This window comes from Ammospiza nelsoni, chromosome 3 (genome assembly GCF_027579445.1).
Source record: "Ammospiza nelsoni isolate bAmmNel1 chromosome 3, bAmmNel1.pri, whole genome shotgun sequence".
Taxonomy (NCBI): domain Eukaryota; kingdom Metazoa; phylum Chordata; class Aves; order Passeriformes; family Passerellidae; genus Ammospiza; species Ammospiza nelsoni.
The window spans coordinates 89,136,669-89,157,989 of NC_080635.1; the positions used below are offsets into that span (position 1 = coordinate 89,136,669).

Consider the following 21,321-nt stretch of genomic DNA (forward strand, 5'->3'; position numbering starts at 1 on the left):
CCTTGCAATACCATTATAGAAGGAAAGATAGCAGAGGATCTTCATGGGCAAAATTTGGAATATGACTGGCCAAGACGAGTCATGTAAATAAACATTAAGGCAGGTGGTTTTCTACTCTCGGGGGCATCTTTCATGAGGGAGACAAAAGATGAGAAAAAAAAGCTGTTCCGTGAGAAGGGAGGAAGGGAGGAAGGGAGGAAGGAGGGAAGGAGGGAAGGAGGGAAGGAGGGAAGGAGGGAAGGAGGGAAGGAGGGAAGGAGGGAAGGAGGGAAGGAGGGAAGGAAGGAAGGAAGGAAGGAAGGAAGGAAGGAAGGAAGGAAGGAAGGAAGGAAGGAAGGAAGGAAGGAAGGAAGGAAGGAAGGAAGGAAGGAAGGAAGGAAGGAAGGAAGGAAGGAAGGAAGGAAGGAAGGAAGGAAGGAAGGAAGGAAGGAAGGAAGGAAGGAAGGAAGGAAGGAAGGAAGGAAGGAAGGAAGGAAGGAAGGAAGGAAGACATTCACACAGTCTTTCTCTTAAGTGCTTGTGTTTATGTGGTTTGCTTCCCGACAACAAAATCACCTGCTAAAATTTTCAACAAAGGTAGAAACTCCACAGCTGAGCTGCATCTTCAACCAAGTTGAAAAAAAGCAAAATTAATTCTGGCCTGAGAAAAGGGCTCCAAATTTAATATGGTATTTTACTACTATGGAACTAATCTTCTGAATCAAATAGATTTTTAAATGAAAGGGCTAGTCTCTGACAGAAGAGAAAAATGCTGCCTATTTGTGTGATTAAGAAAAATGTAGGTCTGCAATAAAATTATTGTTATGGAGAGGGAAATGTGTTTGATGAAGCAATAAACTTGGATGCTGAAGTAAGGTTTGTTTATTCTCTATGAATGTCAGTTCCTGTGAGCTATCAGATGCAATAAAGCATAAAATTCTGTTTGATTTATATTCACATGGTCTAATATCATATAATAAGTGATACTGAAAGCCACAAGACATATCTTCTAGGGCTGGTAATTTAATTTCAGTATTTTTGGATTAGTGATGGAAAGTTATGGATTAGAAAAGATATCAATGTATGTGAACCTTTAAGATAAATAAAGTACCAGAAAGTACTCTCCTGAGATAAGAAGGTTAATAGACATACCCTTGAATTTAAGCTTCTTTTAAGTGCTGTGTCACCAGCATATTCTTTGATTATAGAAGTTTGCAAAAACCCCATGTTAAGCAGGCTTTGAACTGAAAAAAAAAACCCCAAAAACCAAAAACAAAGCACCAGTTAAAATAAGAATTACCTAATTTTCAACATTTGCTGTACACTTCCATATGAAAGGAACATTTAAATTGTTGCACCAAGTTTGTTGCAGATAGTATAATTAAAAGAAAAGATAAATCAGAACCAAAATTCATCAGGGGAATTGATTTAGCTAACACACTTTCACAAATTAGAAAGCCAGAGGGGTACAACCATAATCATCCAGTCTGACCTCTTGCATTCCATATAATGTGATTTTTCTGAATTAATTCTCATCTCATCTAGCACTTTTCTTTTAGAAAGACATTTGATCTTGATTTCCTCGGCAGCAGAGTTTTTGTAGATGTTGAATATTTCCCCTAAGTTGAGTTTCACTCATACTTTAAAATTTAATCTGTTTTCACAGGTACACTCATTTATACAACCAAGGATCAAATGAAGCTTTCTGGCTACAGATTTGTGATGAGCATGTGTGTTTAGCTGATTGTGCCTGATCTTTGGGTCACCTGCCAGCTTCTTCAAGGTCATTGAAGAATAAGTATAACAGAACCAAGAACTGACAGTAGGAATTCATAGGCTCAGCAATGATTGTTTGTCTACCTTTTCATCCTGGGATCTGTTAGCTAGCCCATTTTTAATCTTTATAATGTATGCCATATTCAGTTTTTTACTAGTCTGCTCCCTGATCAGAATGTGTGGTATCAACCAAAACAAAGTCTTCCTGGTTTCTAGGAATACTGAATTTAGGCAGCTAATTAATCTGCATAATCTATTACTTATGTATTAACAATCAGATTTGTAATCTTGTTGAAAGAATGAATCTTGTGACAAGTTTTTCACAAATTCATGTTTTTTCCAAATATGTATGCCTTTTTAATTCCTTTCCTTACTATTCATAGGAATCATAGAATGGCTTGGGTTGGAATGGAAGCGACCTTAAAGATCATCCAGTCCCAATCCCTTTACTATAGGCAAGGAACCTTCCAGCAGACAAGGTTGCTCAAAGCTCCATCCAACCCAGCCTTGGAGACTTGCAGGGATGGGATATCCACAATTTCTCTGGCAGCCTGTTTCAGTTCCTCACCACCCCCACAGTAAACAATTTATTCCTGATGTCTAGTATAAACCTACTCTCTTTCAGGTTAAATCTGTCTTCCACCTTGTCTTTTCTCTGCATACTTTGTAAAAAGTCCCTCTCCATCTTTCTCTTCAGGTACTACTGGGAAGCTACAATTAAGTCACCCCTAAGCCATCTCTTTTCCAGCCTGAACAATCCCAATTCTTTTAACCTTTCCTGATAGGAGAGGTGCTTCATGCCTCTGATGGCCCTCCTCCAGACTAGCTCCAAAAGGTTGATGTCATTCTTGTGCTGGGGACCTCAGAGCTGCATGCAGCACTGCAGGTGGAGTCACTACTGGTGACAGAGAAAGAAACTTTATGTCAAAAAAGATATGACTTCATTTTTTTGGCAACTTGGAAGCAAATAGTGGAATTTCAAACATTTTAGCAGAGGAAACAAGCTGGAGCATGAGTGTGATTGTTATTGATTACCAAATGGTCATTCTCTAAATCTTTCCCCACTAGCAAAGACCATGACAAGCTCCTTAAATAGTGCTCTTTTTGTGTACCAAGTAATCCTGCGTTCCCACAGGAGAGTTTAAGTAACTTCTCAATATTCATACTTCAACTAAGTTCATACTAATTCATACTTCAACTAAGAAACTTCATACTTCAACTTTCATTAGCTGCAGATATCTAATCTTTGTTTATGGTGTTTTCAAACTCTACCCTTCTAATTTATGTAAGAGACATGCTGATCCTACCTGTATATCTGAGTATATTTCACTCTATAACATATTTAGACTAAAAAGTTCACTCAAGTTCCCTGTGGAATAGGAAAGATTTTTTTTTTCTTTGTTTTAAAAGGAGCTAAAACAAAGTGAGCAGGTTTATAGAAATAGGAGGAGGTATTCCAGGTATGCTGCATTGAACTTTGAAGGTAGTAGAGATGGCTGCACACCGACAAAAAACAATTGGGTAGCCTAAAATACTGTCTAGAGCTAAGCACTCTACATGCAGTGTTAATGATTGAATATCTGTCTCTCTATTATGCTTGAGTTGGAAGCAGAGTGGCATCATAACACTTCCTCCATTTCTATGGAGGTGCAGACCCTGCACTGAAATGCTTGACTGAGCTAGTTGTGCCATGTCCCAATAGAAACGGTGCTTTTATCAGGCTCATTAAATTATTCAGATATGAAGTGAATAGATTGCCTGAGTAAGAGGGTATTTTATCAGTCATGGAGCGACAAGTTCAGACCTCTCCCTTCTCCTTTAGAGATTGTACACTTGGCAAAGTATGAAAATATTTCAAGAAGTAATGACCAGAAGCCAGGAAACCTACCATGCTGTTTAACTGGCACTTCTGGGTTCTCTTGAACTGCTTTCTGCCAGCTGAGCCCATTTCAGAATGACTGAGGGGTAGTTGCTGTATTGAGATCCCAAGCTGGATGTCTGAAACATCCTCAGCGCAGTGAATGCGTGCTAAACTCAAGCTTCAGTGAGGTCTCACAATCTTCAAATCCAATGAAACCTCCCATTTATCTGCTCAGCCCTCTTAGGGATTTTCCTACCAGTGTTGGGAAGCCCACAGTGTTCCCATTTTAGCCTAACTTTCAAAGCAGCACAGAAATGAGGCAGCCTCATTAGCCACTGATTTTTAATGGCTTCTTTAACCCTGTGCTTCCCCCCACCACAGCCTTCCACAGCCTTTAATTTACAAATATCTTGAATATATCTGGAATCTAATGTTGAAAGGTCTAAGGGGAAATGCTTGTGTAAGAGAGGGTGAGAAACCGAGGAGAAGCCGAGAAGAGGGATGGGCAAGCTGGAAGTAGGGTTGGGGGAGTGATGAGGAGCTGGGGATGAGCTGAAGCGGGGGGAGGAAGAGAGGGGAGGCGTGCAGAGATGCGGGGTGTGCGAGGGTGTGTGTGCATGGTTTGGGGAACAAAAATCGACATCGTCTGAAACGGACGTGACTTTTCCCGCGGGGGCGGGTGCACTCCGGCACCTGAGGCATGCAGCCTACTCCGATCAGCCTTTTCCACGACGGTGCAGGGGGTGAAGCGTCCCCCGCGGAGGCTGCACCCCTTGCCCGGTCGGGGAAAAGGCTCGCCGGGGCGGGTTGGGGACCGACGCGGATCCCCAGCCTGTTCCCGCATTGGTTCCCGTAAGTTCCCGCGTCATTTTTCTCCCCACACCCCGCTTTTCGCACTGGCAACCACAAGCCTCGATGGACGGGCGGGAGAAAGCTCGGATGCTCTGACGGGTCTGGGTTTGGGTTTGTTGGTTGTTGTTTTATTCCCAGCCTCCGGAATAACCACTAGGGATGTCCGGGATTCAACCAGAGGATGGTTCCCCTCCGTACAGGAATTGGACGAGTGGGTCGGAACTAAATGAAACGCGGGAGGCTCTTTTAACCCCTTCCTCCGACTACGATGATGAGGAGTTCCTGCGGTATCTCTGGAAGGAGTATTTGCATCCCAAGGAATATGAATGGGCGCTGATCGCCGGCTACATCGTCGTATTCATTGTGGCTCTCGTTGGGAACGTCTTGGGTGAGTCGAGCTCCCCAAAACTTCCCGTTCTCCCTTCCCGAGATGGGTTTTGCGCGGAGGGTGGCTGGAAACCGCGGTGGGTTTGGCACACCCCGCTGGAAAGGCGGCAGTCCCCAGCCGAGGGGGAAAGTTGGGGCTGCACGGAAGGGGCCATAAAAAATCCGCTCCTCCTACGCGGGCGAGGGGCTGCGGCGGCGGCCGCCGGCGTCCAGGGCCGGGCAGGGGGAGGGGGCTGGCGGAGCGCACCGGGGCGGCCCGGCGGCGGAAAGCCGCGGCTGCCGGCCGGCTCCCGCCCCTGTCCCCGGGCCGAGGTGCTGAACCCTCCCGGCACGGCGGCAGCTCGGGAGGATGCGGCTCCCTCGCGGAGCCCCGGCCCGGCGCTGGGGATATGGAGCGCGGGGCGGTGTTCCCGGACAGAGACAGGGACGCGGGCACAGGGACGGCGCCCGGGTTGTGAGGGGAGCCGGCGGGGCCCCTCAGCTGCCGGAACGCGCGGCTCCTTCCCCGGCGGCGCAGCAGCGGCCGCGCTCCGTCCCCCGCCCTGGGAGCGGGGCCGTGAGGCGGGGGCGCGGCGGCCCCTCCCGGGCGCTCATTGAGGGAGCGAGGCGGGGCGGCGCCTCTCCTGGAGCCCGCCTCCTCCCGCTTCCATTCATCCTTGAAGGAGGCGGCGAGGCTGCTCGGCGGCCGCCTCGAAGGGAGCGGTAGGGGCGCTGGAGTGTGGCGGACAGCTGAGGAGAGCGAAGGGAGGGAGGGCACGGGGGGGCTGTGGCGGCGGGCGGGAGCGGCAGCGGCAGCGGCAGGGGGGTTTGGCTGTCAGCAGCCCGCCCGCTGCCCACCGCTCCTCATCGCTCCCCACCGAGCGTGCTGCCGCCACGGCGGAGGCTCTCGGAACAGAAATCTGTGCTGGTGCAGGGGAGGGCGGCCACGCGTGTGCACACACCCGCCCGGGACGGCCGTGCCCCCATCCCAAGGCCGTGCCCCCGTCCCAAGGCCGTGCCCCCGTCCCAAGGCCATGCCCTTTCCCAAGGCGGCCGTGCCCTCGTCCCAAGGCGGCCGTGCCCCCATCCCAAGGCGGCTGTGCCCCGTCCCAAGGCCGTGCCCCCGTCCCAAGGCGGCTGTGCCCCGTCCCAAGGCCGTGCCCCCGTCCCAAGGCGGCCGTGCCTCGTCCCAAGGCCGTGCCCCCGTCCCAAGGCGGCCGTGCCTCCGCCCGGGCTGCGGGTGGCCGGGGCAGCGGAGCAGGCGCTGCCCTCAGCGGTTCTGCGTTTCTGAATGGACGCGGTGTGGCCGCCGGAGCCACAGCCCCTGTGCTGCGGTCAGGCCATTGGCATTCCCGGTGTCCATCCCGTGATACTGCCGCGAACGGAGCGCGCTGGGCCCCGCCCCGCCCCGCCATACGGGTCTTTCATTCATGTTTTTCGGAAGGAATTGTGCCTGTCAGGCCTGTCACTGCAAACTCTACAGGCTTCCCGAAGTGAGATGCAAATGAGACTGCAGCCCAAGGCAATATTTTAAAGGCATTTTTTAAAATGTCAACGCATTGATGATAGTGGTTTGGTTGTTTTTAGTAATTCTGTAACATTGCCCTAATTCCCTGTGTGCGCATTTGCTCAGTCCATTGCTCGGCAGCCAGCTTGATCGACAGTGTAAAGATAATAACCCTGGCAAAGATAATGGCATTTTATTTTAAACTAGGATAAAAGCTGTCCTTTTTTTGTGATTTTGAGCAAAGACTATTTTAGGAGAGCCATCTGTGCTTACCTATTGTCCTCCACCGATACTGTAGACAAGCTTCAGAATGCTGTCCTCTCACCTGTAAAAATTCAAGGTCAAATCTTCAGCTATAGGAGTTTTCGCTCTTTTCCCCTCTGAAGCCACGAGGAGAAAAGCTTTCCTCTCTGTGCACTCACAAATAGATATTATTCCACTACAGATGTGCAGCTGTTCTTTCCTTGCATTTGTGTACATTAACTCTTTGCTTGGGGTGGAAACTGGCATCTGGCTCTGCACCCACCTGCATTCCGTCTTTTACTGGATGGAATGTCCACCTTTTGTCCTCTGAAATCTCTCTCTCCAAGTTGTAGTGCATGGTAGCAAATGTCTGTCTTAAAATGGACAGAGAAGTAGCTGAACACTTTTCTGTCCACTCCTCTAAATCACAGCAAAACCTACAATAGATCATTCAGCTTTACAGCTGGACTCAATGATCTTAAAGGTCTTTTCCAACCCAAATGATTCTATGATCCTCCTCAAGCTGTTTGCTCCATATTGCTGGTTCTGTTCATGGAGGAATTGTTTGTGGTCTCTGCAGGTGCTTGGTCGCTGAATACTGTCTCATCTTTATTCAAGAAAGCTCACACTGCACTGATTGCAGGCTCATGTGATTCTGAGGAGAGAAATGGATGTGATCTAATGCTCTTTACAAAGACATTTTTGAGGAACTTTTTTACTACATGTGAAATCTGATGTAGAACAGTACACATGTTGATATCTCTGAGAAACTGATTTCTGCTGCTTGAAAAATCCATATTGAAGCTTAATCTGGGATTTAGTCATGGACCTTCTCAAAGAGGAGCAGGAGTGCTTCTAAAGAATGTTTTAGTTGCTTCTAGTGCTTTATAGTATCATCCTTAATGCTTTATAGTGTCATCCTTGATGATGCATTGAGTTCCTTTGCTTACATTTGCCCAGTGTTGAGGAGCTCATGGCATTTGGAGTCAATGCTTTGATTCTATTTTTAACACATCCTATTCAAATAACACTTAAGTAACTGGGGAAAACCCTCCCTTTCTGTATGTGGTGCTGAAAATTGAATTTCTGCTTCTTATCTTGGTTTGTGCACTCACATGGGATAAGGAGTGTCTGTGCAAGTGGAAGGCACAGCACATTCCTCAGATATTAGTAATAAACTGGATTGAAGCATTCTGACAGTTGATTAACAACCAAGGGTAGAATCAGGAGCTTGAACTTTGATTGACATCTGTTGGGTTCTTGAGTGAAATACACAGCAGGAATTCTGTTAATAATAGCATATAACAAGGGCTGCAGCGCTATTTAGCTTTCAATTTAATTAGGAGAGTTGACACAAACTGTCTGAGCTGCTGCACATACCAGCTAAAGTGAAAAACATTAGCAAGTCTCTGTATTTGAATGCAGGTTTCAGTATTGCACACAGTGCTTCATGTCAATGATTCTCTTGTATGCCTGGGTAGGCTGCTCACCAGGTATTTCAGTGGGACTCAAGGAAAAGAAACAGATTTTAAGATGATTTTATGATATATTTGCATGACCATTAAGGGAATTTGAAATTTAGATGGCAATATCAGTATGATGATTTATCCTATTTTCTTCTTCACTTGCTCACTATTTATCGCTAGAAGCAGAACAAGTGTGGAGGATAAGGATTTTCTGTTTTGCAAATAAGACCAAAAATTTTCTTTACTATTGCAGATCAATGAAACTCTTTGATCAATGAAACAATTTCTTTGCACATCTAGTGCGAATCATAGGACTTCTTAATGTTGAATGTATGTTCACTGTTAAGACCTTTTTCTTCTTTATTTGAAAACAGGTCATTAAAAGCATTGCTTGAAAATAGGAAACTAGATAATTAAAGAAGAAAAGGTATTTTTAGGATGCCTGGAGGTCTCTGGTTACTGAAGCCATTCCAGGCTGATCAGTTACAGTAGTTGATAACTGGAGTAAGACTACAAGGTAATGTGCAACCACGTACATTTAATTCTGTTTATACATATGAAGAATGCAAATGACCCTTGTTGAAGTTATTCATTCATGTGGGTCAGGATTTTTCTAATGAAATGGCTTCTCTCAGGGAACATGCATTCATCAAAATGAAAATGTGCAGCAGAGATCACTTGGTTCGATCAAGGACTGAAGGCAACACAAGCAACCCTCTGGCATCCCCCCAGCTGTGCTGCTGGGGCTCTTGGCAGCAGCCCCTCTCAGAGCTGGCAGGAGCTGCAATCTTTGGCAGTGCCCAGCTTGAAAGTCCTCAACACTGCTGGCTTCCAAGGGTGAGAGGCCATGCAATACATCAGTGAGAAGTCTCAGAAACTTTACTCACACAGTTTGGTGATACTTGTTTTTCATTCCAGCTCAGAAAGAGATTGGGAGAGACTTACCCCTCTCTGGATAGATGTATTATTTATTACCTGTTTTACAGTAACTGCTGGTTTTGCTGAGATCTGTAAGAACCGAACTATGCTTCTTTCTTCAAAGAGTTCATAGTCTGACTCATAGAGTTCAACAGCCTCCATTTGATTTCTCTCGGGCTAGAGCAGAAAAAAATCAGTGTATGGCTCTAATACTGGAGTCCTGCTCAATGCCTATGAATAGGCAGCTCTCTCAAATGCTGCTCTGTTGTAATTTTAAAGATATCCAGTGAATACTGAGGTCTAGGCATACATGCCTATGTTGGTAGAATTGGATGAGTCATGTATTCTCCTAAATGATCTTCATGAATCCTATTTTGTTGCTGTAGATGAGGCATATTTCATTTAATTACATTTTAAATTATTGCATTTCATTTTTTTCAGATTCCTTGGGGAACCTGGCATTGAAAGGACTTTGTAATATCAGCATGAGAGTCACCTTTATCTCTTGGATGAATAGCTGGAATGGCTTTATCACTATTAAGACAGCATTTAGGAAATGAGACAATATGTATATATTTTTTCTACCTAAGAGAATGTATGAGCTCAATTTATAGTAGAGTTTGAGTACCAACTAAAGTACATTGCTATTTGCATAATATAGGGATTACTCACCATTTTTTCAAAACAAAAAATTGAAGGGCTTGGGATTTTTTTTGTTGTTGTTGTTTATAAAGCATATTTTATTTTTTGTGTTGCATGTCAAATTTGTTTTCTTGGACATAAGCAGCTGACTTACTGCCTGTCTCACAAGTGGAATGTGTCAGAAAAGAGCTATGATGGGCTGTTCCCCAGGGGAGGGGGTGCCAGGAGCTGAGGGCAGCAGCAAGAGTGACAGGGCAGTGCACTCAACAACACAGTCCCACAGTGCCTGAGCCTTGGTAGGTCTGAGGATGTTTACCAGGTTTCAGTCACATCCCAGCAACCACCAGACAAATCTATTCTGATGAAAAAGGTCTGAGGTTAAGCCAGAAAATCAAGTCCATGGATGAGTTTTACTATCAAATTCAGCAAGGCAAAACCATACTTACAACCAGGTCTTTGCCTGAGCCTATTGTGAGAGCCTGAGCTTGACTGCAGCTCTGAGGCAAAAGACTGAGTCCCAAAAGAGTACTCCAAAACTCCAAAAGCTCTGTTTCCAGAAGCCTGGTCCCAGCTTACGTGCTGCCCCATGCCAGAGCTGGCCTCCAGCATGGACAGGCAGCTCCTGAGCGGGGGGCATAGGTGGCAGAGCCTGGGGGTGCCCCCAGCTCTGACAGAACTGTGCTTTTTCTCCTGGTTCTTAGCACAGTAGGACTGCAAGGATTTTAGCTAGTTTGTGGAATATTGCAATGAGAATCTGTGATACAGATTCAGAAGTGGTATAATATGCAAGGTGGAACATGTCACTAGCATAGTGAATTGTATTTTCTTCGTATATCCTGCAGAAAAGTCACTAAGTCTTACATCTCCAGTAGAAACAAATGTGGACATGGAAAGGTTTTTCCTAGTGCAACTCATGTTGCTGTGACTGATGGATGCTTTTTGAAGCACATTTTTGCAAAGTTGCACAGCATTTCAGCTGTGAAACACACCTTCATTTTAATGTCATGCAGCTTTCAACTGAATCAGCCAAGTGTAAAATCTTTTTATCATAGTGTCATATACAGTATGACATCTAAATTTTTGACTCTTCCACCTGTAATAGGAAGTGTAGATAAAGATTTTGTAGGCTGTATTTGTAATAATATCAATTATTATTATTAAACATCTAGTCAATCAGTACAGCCAGCTCTGCAGAGATGACTGGGTTTGCCAGTTAATACTGGTAATGATTTGGGGGGTGGGGGGTGGATATTTTAAACCAATCTGTTAGATTAAACCAATATAGTTAGATTAGGAAAACTCTGTGATGGAACCTTTCACTTCCTCCAGAGCTGACTAAACCAGGCACTTTGGGAAGTCTGTTTTTATAGCATAGCTGATTCTCTGCTAATAACTTCCATTTCCATTAGATTGTTGAATGCCTAATATTATGTAATGTGGCTGAGTTAGAGAATTATTCCAGTGCTGATTAGGTGGTTGTGCTTTTACTCCCAGTTGTGATCCATACAAATAAGCTTCCACTACACAAAATTCAGTTCTTGTTTTCTTCTCTAATGCCTTGATAAGCCAGTTCTTAAGATTTAGAAGTGTGCTGGAGCAGATGAGTAACCCAAAACCCACAACTCTTAACTCTTTGGTACAATAGAACACGTGGTAGGTAGAAAACCTCAGAAAACATGTTGCTGCAAGCAAACTAGTTGTTGTTACCTGGTTTTTTATTTATGTTGATCCTCACTGTCTTTTGTGGGTGACAGTTCCCCATGAGTACATTCCAGTAAGGCTGATGTTCAACAAAATACTTTGGGATTTCATGGGTTCTGTGTTATTCAACTGCATTTGTTACAGTTTTGGTATTATTTCTGTGTGATGGAACCTACACATGCACGCTTGTTTATATGTGAGACATAGGGAGCAAGACCTAGCCACCTGCTCCTTTTGTCATGTTCCTAAGGATTTCTTCACACATGTTTGAACACATTTAGTGTTTCCTGTTGATGAGGAGCTATTGCCTCACTAGTAGGCCATGGAATTCCTTTGCTCAGAGTATTGTCTGTCTTTTTAGCTATCACATCATGTATTCAAGAGCAGTTCTTATCTGCCAGGCATTGTTACCAGACACAGGGGTTTTTTCCAGTATTTCCTCTATAATAAACATTGTATAAAACAGTGTATTTTCTTTCTGCCATTCTATTACTTTTCAATGTAAGCCTGGTCTCATGTTGGTCTCCTTCCTTTCAGTTAAGATTAGTTATGTAAAAATTAAGTAATGTGTGAGTTTAGAGCTTAATAGTGGGTAAGACGTGGACAGCCTAAAGATTAGATAGCTCCCTATTCACAAAAGATATTGCTTTGTTTTAGATCATTTGTTCTCAATGCTGGTTTCCAAAACCCCTAATTAAATATCCTCTGCAATTTAAAATGCTTCTTTCCCCTTAATCAAGATCATCAATGAAATTATTGAAAGACTAATGAGAAGCCTTCCTTAAATAAGCTTAATCTTAAGCACCTAATTTTTAGACTTTTAAGTCAAAGTAGAAGAATCCTTAATCAGGAGTCATTCATAATGAAGATAGTTTTAATGACAGCCTTTTTCCTTCCAGCAATATACATTCAGTGTTTTCACAGGGGCTCTAGCTCTCCAGAATTCCCTTTGGTAGCATATCTACTTAGCCTTCCTCTCAACCTTGTGTTGCTTGACATCCCACCATTCAGATCTTGATTTGCAGCAGGTAGTATCACCAAAAGAGAACAAGAGGAAGAATTCCATATGGAGAACCAATTAATTTTAAGGAGAAAACAGTTGGGGGTGGTTGGATTACAAGATAGAGAATAAAAGAAGAAAACTATTTATCACATGTTTTGTCACTGGTTGAAAAGTACTGTGAAAGAGTAAAGTTTTTTAGAAGCTTTCTGCCTCATACATTTGGACATGCTGATTACCAGGTCTTATAATCACAGCATCAGTTCCAAATAACTTCTGGATGACTATATTATGACATTTCAGTCAAACAGTTGTCAGACTGAATTACCAAAGCAAAATAAAATCATTGTAGTTTAGAATGAAATATGATAATTCTTTGTTTACTTCCATCAGGCATTTATTATTCATCAAAAATTAGATAAGAGATAAAGTTGTTCCTTTATATATGAAAATGTCAGTTATTGCTGGTTATGGAAATTGCATTTCTGTTTTCGCCAGGAAGTTGCACTGAAAGCTGACCCACTGAATAAGAGGTTGACAAGACTTCTGGAGTGTAAGGGAAATGATTTAGGGTTGACATGTAGAAAACAAATTGACAGCTGACCCAGGAATCCACCAGTGGAAGGACTGCAGCACAGTGTTTAATATGCTCAAGGCAGCATAAATCTTCCAGGAGGCAAGCAGCTGCACTTTATACCAGATGGAGCCTTTTTATTGTTTTCATATTCAGCTTGAGATACAATGAGCTGTGCTAATTGATTAAACACCATTACAGCCTCTAATTAAAATGCCTCAAGACACTAAACCACAGGGACTAAATTTGTACGTGAAAAATAACAATCTCACTATATTGTCATATTAGAGAAGGTTTTTTTCTTCAGGAATATGAGGTGAAGCTTTCTTGATTGATTTCTAACAGCAATCCATCTTAAATTTTAACTTTGATTTTAACCTTTTTTTGTCCTTGTTGGGACTTTTCTGTGAAACTTTTTTGGGGAGTGGGAGATCATCAGTGTTTGGAGGATGCGTCCAGAAAGTAGCTTCATTATCTCAGAGCTATCCTGGCTTATGGAGAGCCTCCACAAATTTTTCCAAACGCTTTCAGCCCGGCGACTCCAGCTGGTTTCCGAGCCTTTACTGGCACTGTGTGGAAGAAGTGGGAACAACAAGTGCTTCGCCTTTTAAAGCTCTGCTGAAGTCTGGAAAAAGTGGAGGGAAATGTCCCCGGTGAGATGAATGGTCTGGGGCAGTCTAACAGCCATTAGAAAAACAGCTGCTCCTTGTGGAACCTGCCTGCCTGTTTGCACTTGCAGGAATAGCTCTAACTCCGACTGGTTTTGTAAAATAAAAGCAAAAATATGGAAAATTAGACAATACATTGGACAGGTAATTAGGTTCCATTAGCACTAGGGAAAATCATGCACAGCAGAAGCATGTTTCATAACTGCTTTTTTACATTTCTCTCCTTTCTAATCCTCTTTTCGTCAGTGTCTGTGTTAACATCACTTTCCCCACTTTCTTTCTCAGTCCCATTTATAGCTAGGAACGTCAAAGGCTACATAAAAGCTTTGCACACAATGTTAAATTGAAGCTTTATTAAATTATTTTTCTATTTCACAGCTTTTTTGATGGAGGTCTAAAGAGCTTAGTTTGGGCCACTCTCCTGTGCTCCAACTAAACAGGCATCCTGTTAACACAGTGGTATCTCCCAGTTTTTTAGGAAGGTTGCTGCTGGCCTCATCTCCTATTTTATGATTTTGAAGTACTTTTTGTTAAAATACACTCCCAATTGAGACTCTTTACTACCTTTCTTATCCTTTCTTCTGTTCTTCAGGATAAGTGGAAATTCACAGCTCTCTGCTATTTCTGTTTGGGTAGGCAGATGGCATTTCACCTCCATGGAACTTTCTTTCCCTAGCCTGTTACTTGAGTGTTTCTGTGTGAGCTGAGTGCTTCTCTGTAAAGCTGCCTGGGATGAAAATGTGTAATTAAAGGAGTGTGTATATTAAATTCTTTTGTTCTGACACTTAACTAGCTGCACAGTATTCAGTGGCATAGTCAAACTATTTGTCATGCCTATAAAATAGCAGGTTTTGAGCACAAGCTAGAGAATCTTTCTTGATGAGCTGCTAGGACACTATCAATGAAGCCATTGTCCAAGACTACTGAGTAACCTTGGACTGTAGTAAACTCAGAAAGAGACAGTCTGGGAGCAATGTATTCAACTAACTTTATGTCATTTAGGACTTATTTATGACTTTTTATCATTATGTCCTATTCAAATAGCTCATAGCAGATCCTCACAGATTTTTCGCCTTGCATTGAAAGAAAATGTTACCAATGCTTGTGGCAGGTTCAAAACAGTACTGCAAACAGCAGAGGGCAATGAGGGCAGAGAAAGCTGACTTGGTTTTAAAATACTTCCTCTTCAGAGGCTTTTTTTCACAGGCTCTCTTTTTTTTTTCTTTCTTTTTTTTTATGGTAGTATGTAAATACTTATGTAAACTTAAAGGTGATTAAGGTGCTCTTGTGCTATGTACCATAAAAATAATGGGAAATACTTTATGCTATGAAGAAGAGAAGAGGTCAAAAGGGGAAATATACAAGCATAAGCAGAGAAATACAAAGTAACAAATTATCTTGCATTTCTATGCTTGTAAGCTATTGGGCTTTTTCACCTTCCAGGTGCCTATCCCCACGGATTAGAATTCAAGGGAATTCAGGAGAAGTTTCTGTGTCTTGGCTTTCCTGAACACTCTATACCCTGAGTAGCAAGAGGCCCAGTCTTTTATGTTACTCTGAGGAGCAGCAAATACTGAAGTTCATCTGAATTCCATCTGTGTCAAGGCAGTGGGATCTGGAAGGTTTAGTACACGGCAGGGAATTAGGAGTCCAAGTTTCTCATTCTGTGTCTGATTTACTGTAGGGCCTTTAACAACTTCTGTTCTGCACTTCACTATCTTTGTGTCAGAGATGAAAATGGTAGTAATTCTTAGATCTCTGGGGTATCACAAAGTTTCATTTGCTCATACAGCCTTGAACTCAACATGCAGAATGCTATGAATTGATTTCTGATACAGCTGGCTGCCAGTGAGATTGACCTCATATTTGTCAATTTAATGGATTTGTTTTACCAGAAATAATGTTTATGTTCAGGTCTTTTTCACATGGACCAGCATAGGAATGGGAATAGGCCTGGTCAAAGACCAAACATATCTGCTTAAAACTTGCACCTTTAGGCACTGACATCCATGGCTGTAAATGATGTATTTGTCTGAACTGGGTAGAACACAGGACTGTTGAAACCAAAATATGAGAAAAAAAGTAGCCAAACTGTGAATTTTTAAGCAACTTTTAATGTAATTTTGGCCTGTTGATAAAAAGAATAAGAAGTACAGAAAAACATTGCCGCTTAACATCAACTTTTGTCCAACTAAAAGACAGGACCATACTTTCAATATGAATTGCACTTAAGACAAAGAACAGCCATAAGTAAATGTCCAGATCTTCAAATTTTTAAATATTAAAATTATGGAAAGTGAAATGGTTTTTGCATTTTTTTCCCCCAGCATTGCATTTCCAACTGCAAATAACATTCCAGAGGGGGAGCAATGTATTTGTTCCCTATCAGGTGCTGCCTCTGTACTATCAGACTGTAACTGTGGTAACCCCATGCACTAATGACAGTGATAAAGCTCTGATTTGCTATGTTGTATCAGCATTGTAATTATCATGCAATGCTGTAGAAATAATTACTTTGGTAGGTACTTTAAATCTTCCAAATGGGAAGAAAATAGAATTGATATGATGTTTCCTTTAAGCCTTTAATTCATAAGCTGTGCCTTTTAGGTATCTGAGATCAAAACTAAGAAAACCTGAAATCCTGTATTCAGGAAGAAAACAATAGAAGAAATTTATACTGTTTTCTTTTCAAAACCAGTCCAAGAACAGTGAAGATCTTTGTAGAGAGGTTTTCATTTGCATTTATGACAGCATGATACATATATAGCAAAAATTAAATTTATACAAGAGACAGAATCCAGAGCTATCTCTGCAACACATTAAAATATATGAAGAGCATATGTTGCATCACAGCAGAGGTTTAAATGAACCTTGGAAGCCTATATCTTAAGAGAGTTAATAAAATTACCTGGTCTTAGAGAAACTAAAGGCCACCTAGCCTCTCCCTTTCTCTGTGTCCTAGTCTAAGTGTCTAAACATACCCCCCATGGAGAAGTACTGCAATCTCAGCTCCCAACCCTGCACTGGTAAGATCCTGAAAGCCTGTTCTGCCAGTTATGGTCACTGCACTCTCACCAGAAAGGTTCAATTCCATCTGAAAGAGCCTAGAGAGCCAGCAACAAGGATGATTGCAGAAGTTCTAGGAATGACTGAGAGTAAAAGATTAAGAGCTCTGAAGTTCTGAGGAAATATAACAAAAATCCTTACATATGTAAAGCATTGCTGCAGGAAAAAAAAACTCTTCCTCATTTCTGCCTATGTGCAGAAAAAAAAAGGTATATAAATAGCAGCAAAATAAAAGTAGATTAGACTTGAGAAGAATTTTTTTTTTTTGTAGGGAAGGGAAGATAATGAAACAGTGCAACACATTTAAGAGATGTGTGGTATCTTCAAATATAGCACATTTTCAAATGTAAACTTGCCAACAGTTCCTTAGTTGTAGTCTTGCTGTAGTTCTGTTGTTCTAGAGACATAAGATTTGTGGAATGAATTAATATATTTTATGAGATCAACTGATAGAGCTGGAAGATAGACAGAAGCTTTCAGGCACGTCATCCTTCTTAGGATCTAAAGAAGCATCTGATCTCAAGAGCTTATGTGCCTTAAAATCTGTGTATTTTTTTCCAGCTGTTTTAGATAGTTTAATGACTATAAGAGAGTGGCTTAACTCTGGCAGATTCCATTTTAGATTTGGGCAACCTCTTGAGGACCTTTTTAGCTCAATTTTTTAACATTCTCTGATCTGTTTAGTATATCTAAATTAAGCACTGTGCTATATCCTGACAGATTAGGAGACTTTGAATCTTCATCTAGATGTGCATGATGGATGAATAATTGTTTGCAGGGAAGACCCTTTGATGTACAATGAACTGTATTCTTGTCTTACAAAAAGTATTGTGGTGTTTCTGGAAAATTTTGGGCATCAGTTTTTAAAGACCTTTGTATGAATTAATTTAAAAATCTAAATAATTCAAAAGCTTTTGATTGCACCAGTCACTCAGGGTTTGACTTCCAAAATTATTTTAAAAAAAAAATTACTTTTCTGCTACTTTCCTAGACCTAATTATGGCATTTTCAATTCAGCAGCTTATGAATTTAGTGTAGTGATTTTAAAGATTGATTTGATTCATTTCTAAAAGTCTTTCAGTGTGAGAAAGAGTGAGATAAAATATACAAAACAAGCTTTAAAGGCACATCTTATAAAGTGACTGCTACATGCTGCTTTTGATCACCCTCAAAAATGTGACATTTAATACAGCAAAAATTACTTTTATTAACTTAATTCAAATAACAGTTACCCAGAAAATTGTTACAGATTCTCTGCAGATGAAATAGATATATTAAATCCAGCAAAATATTTTCTAAAATTATATTTGTACAGCTTACAAGATTTTGTGTTGCAGTAATTTGATTTAAGCATCATGCTATTACAAGAAAATAGATAAACATTTACAGGTATAGATGTGTACTGCTGTAGACTAGAGCTAATGGCTTGAAAGAGAAATGAAGTTGTATAAGTAGTTAGTGAAGATTAACTAGCAGAGAAGATGCTTTGTATGTTGGATTATTTCCCACCCTGCAGTCAGTCTGTCTACATGTACCCTCTTGTTTCTACTCTAAAAGAAAACAAATGGTTCTTACATATTCAGATATTCTGTGTGAAACAAAGGACACAAACATTTCCTTAATTCCACAAAGTCAAATGTTTTCCTCTTAAAGCATTTCCTAAGTCGTTTCCATCTCACTAACTTGTCTTTCCAAATTCAGTTTGCCTTGCAGTGTGGAAGAACCATCACATGCGCACCGTTACCAACTACTTCATAGTGAATCTCTCTCTGGCTGACATTCTGGTCACAATTACTTGTCTTCCAGCAACCTTAGTTGTGGACATCACAGAAACGTGGTTCTTTGGGCAGACCCTCTGTAAAGTGATTCCCTACTTACAGGTATTATTTTTCTGTTTGTGTACACTTTACCCATGTTATGAGAACCAGAAATGACAACAGCATCTTCCTGATACTTCTAATCCAATGAAAGTCCATACCTGACACTGAGTAGGTATCCCAGAGTACCTGCTGAGGCCTAAAAGACTGTTCCTCTTGGGAATATGATTATGCAGAATAAAGGTTTTCATCCCATCTAATTGTAGGACTTCAAAAATGCATCTTTTGGAACATTTTTCTATGCTCTTTACTTTGTGATCTTTTTAATGATTCAGAAGGGATGTAAAGCAATAAAAATACCTGTAAACATAAATAAACTCATTAATATTCTCTCTGTGTGAACAGCTACACAAGTGTCTAGGACAGAGAATCCAACTCCTGAAGGCAGTATGAACTTTTTTTATGTTTACTGAATTTGTGTCAAAGTATCCAGATTCGCTGGGAGTTGATCAGATTGTCTGCCTTAAGCAATAATTGCTTCTCATTTACCCATGGACTTAGCTAGTTTTGAAATAATTTACATCAAAATGATTGATAAATACCTTTTCTAAGAATAGGTGAATGGATGAACTGACTGGGTAAACTAGAATGGCAAGTGCTTGGCTTTGTAGTCATTAAAATTAACAATAATTAAGCAGTGCTCAGAGTGTGTGCAGATCATCAGCTGTGTGCCTCCAGCACAGTTTATATTTGCAGAAGATACCTTGATGGCCAAAGAACTATAATGTCAAAGGCAAAGTTCTCCAGCAGCTACAACCTCTACTTGATACAATCAAAATCACAACTTTTTTGTTCAAAACCTCCATTCTAGTGAAAGAAAATCTGAAGAGTGAATGATCACCAAGTATACAAATTGAAACAATAAAACTGAAGTGATAGGTTATTTCCTTTACTAAATAAAAGGTAAAATATATTAGTCTGCCTAAAGCTGATTGTTGTCCACGACTTTTTCATGAGATCCTGGGTTTCATTGTTCTTGTAAAAATAAAAAGTAAAATAATGGCTCTGGTATGCTAATATAACATAGAAACCTTCAAATAATTTTTTCTACAAAGAAAAAAGATAAAATTCACTGTCTAATATTTGAAAAGTTTTTTCAGATAAAGTTTTATACATTCCAAGTTGATTAAATTTTCTATTTCAAAATTTGATTTTGCAACACCCATTCTGTTTAGTTAGCATCCTAATGTGTGAATTGTCTTGTGGATTCTGGCAGGATACAGCAGCTGAGGATATCTGTTGTAAGTCTGTAAGAAGTTATTTTAAATGTAGTATTTTTTTCTGGGAGTCTATTTAACAATTGCAGATAAAGAACTAACAATGTTGAAAACATAAATAATTTTTAAAACTCTGGGGGGAAATGATGATAAATAATTTTTAAACTCTAGGTAAAATCCTCACATTTAAATTTATATAATATTTCTTTTTCTTTAGACAGTTTCAGTGTCTGTGTCTGTCCTAACACTCAGCTGCATTGCTTTGGATCGATGGTATGCAATTTGTCACCCTTTGATGTTTAAAAGCACAGCCAAGCGAGCAAGGAACAGCATTATAATTATCTGGATTGTGTCCTGCATCATAATGATTCCTCAGGCTATTGTTATGGAGTGCAGCAGTGTTTTCCCAGGATTAGCCAATAAAACCACCTTGTTCACAGTGTGTGATGAGCACTGGGGAGGTGAGTCTGTCATTGACCATACAAGCTGACTTTGTACTGCTATAAAGTAATCAAAATAACAGGAGGTGTTAAATGAAGTAATCAAAATATCAGGAGATGTTAATATGAAGTCAAGTTGTATAAACATAACAATAAATGTTCTTGATTATATAAGCTTTCCAAGAACTATAATTTTTTTCAAATTTTGTGAAATTTCTGTGAATTTCTTTTGTGTTGCTGAGGCTTAAAATACATTTTAAATGAAGTTTAAATGAATGAGGCTGACTAATATCTTGACCATATTAATGCTTCCCAGAGGGCAGAAGTGTTCTGTCCCTTCAATGCTGATGCTTATATAATTCTGTGACTGATGTACATTGATGGTTGACAAAGACTTCAGTACTTAGCCTTGAGAAGTAACTATGCAAGAACAGATTTTCTTTTCACCTGATATTTTGCTAATTGCTGGCATTTGACTCGTGTTTATAGGTATCTCCTGGGAGTTCAATGCAAATTGCATGTCATTGCAGAATTTACAGGGATGTAATCCAATACAGGGTAGTGAGTTAATGTAAAATTTGAAATTTGTCATGGACAAAATAATTTAAATACCTTTGTGAAAGTGATCCGTTACAAATTAATCTATACAAGAAGTGTAACCCTGCCTTTCCAGAGTAACTTTGATTCTAACATGTTCTGTGTCTGAGTGAAGCTGTAAGGATTGCCAGGGAGTAACTGCATCTATTTTGTCTTTGGTTCACAGCAAGTGGTGTGAGCCACCCACCCGAACGGCTGGGGCTCGACTCTGGTGGGCCTTGGCACACCTCCAGTGCTAACAAAGTGCATGAGTTACATGCTGTGACTCTGACACTGGATATAATAGCCATCAGTAATACCATTCTTCACACACAGGAAAATAAAGCCAAGTTTGCCAAAACACATAACTAAAAGGTGCCTGTTTAATAGCCTTGAGTCCGGCTGAAGCACAATCAGATATTTTCCCAGAGCTGTCTCTGTAGAAGAAGATTCCAGTCCTATGAACAATTGTGATAAAATACAACTGGCTCACCTGTGTTTAATTATCATGATAAATTAGCTTAAACAGCCTGAACTGCTGGGGACTCTTCCATGTGCTCTTCTGAAAGTTCCTTTCCTGCTAACAGCTTAC

The 21,321-nt window shown here is 41.0% G+C and overlaps 1 protein-coding gene across 1 annotated transcript in view; it reads left to right on the forward strand.

Annotated features, from left to right (window-relative positions):
- Positions 1-4,316: 4,316 nt before the first annotated feature.
- Positions 4,317-21,321, forward strand: part of HCRTR2 (hypocretin receptor 2) — a 32,217-nt gene continuing 15,212 nt past the window's right edge. Inside the window, exons 1-4 of the mRNA XM_059469191.1 lie at positions 4,317-4,468; positions 4,669-4,856; positions 18,321-18,499; positions 19,931-20,174. Of these exons, the coding sequence (XP_059325174.1) occupies positions 4,317-4,468; positions 4,669-4,856; positions 18,321-18,499; positions 19,931-20,174 (763 nt within the window). The remainder of the gene's footprint in view (positions 4,469-4,668; positions 4,857-18,320; positions 18,500-19,930; positions 20,175-21,321) is intronic.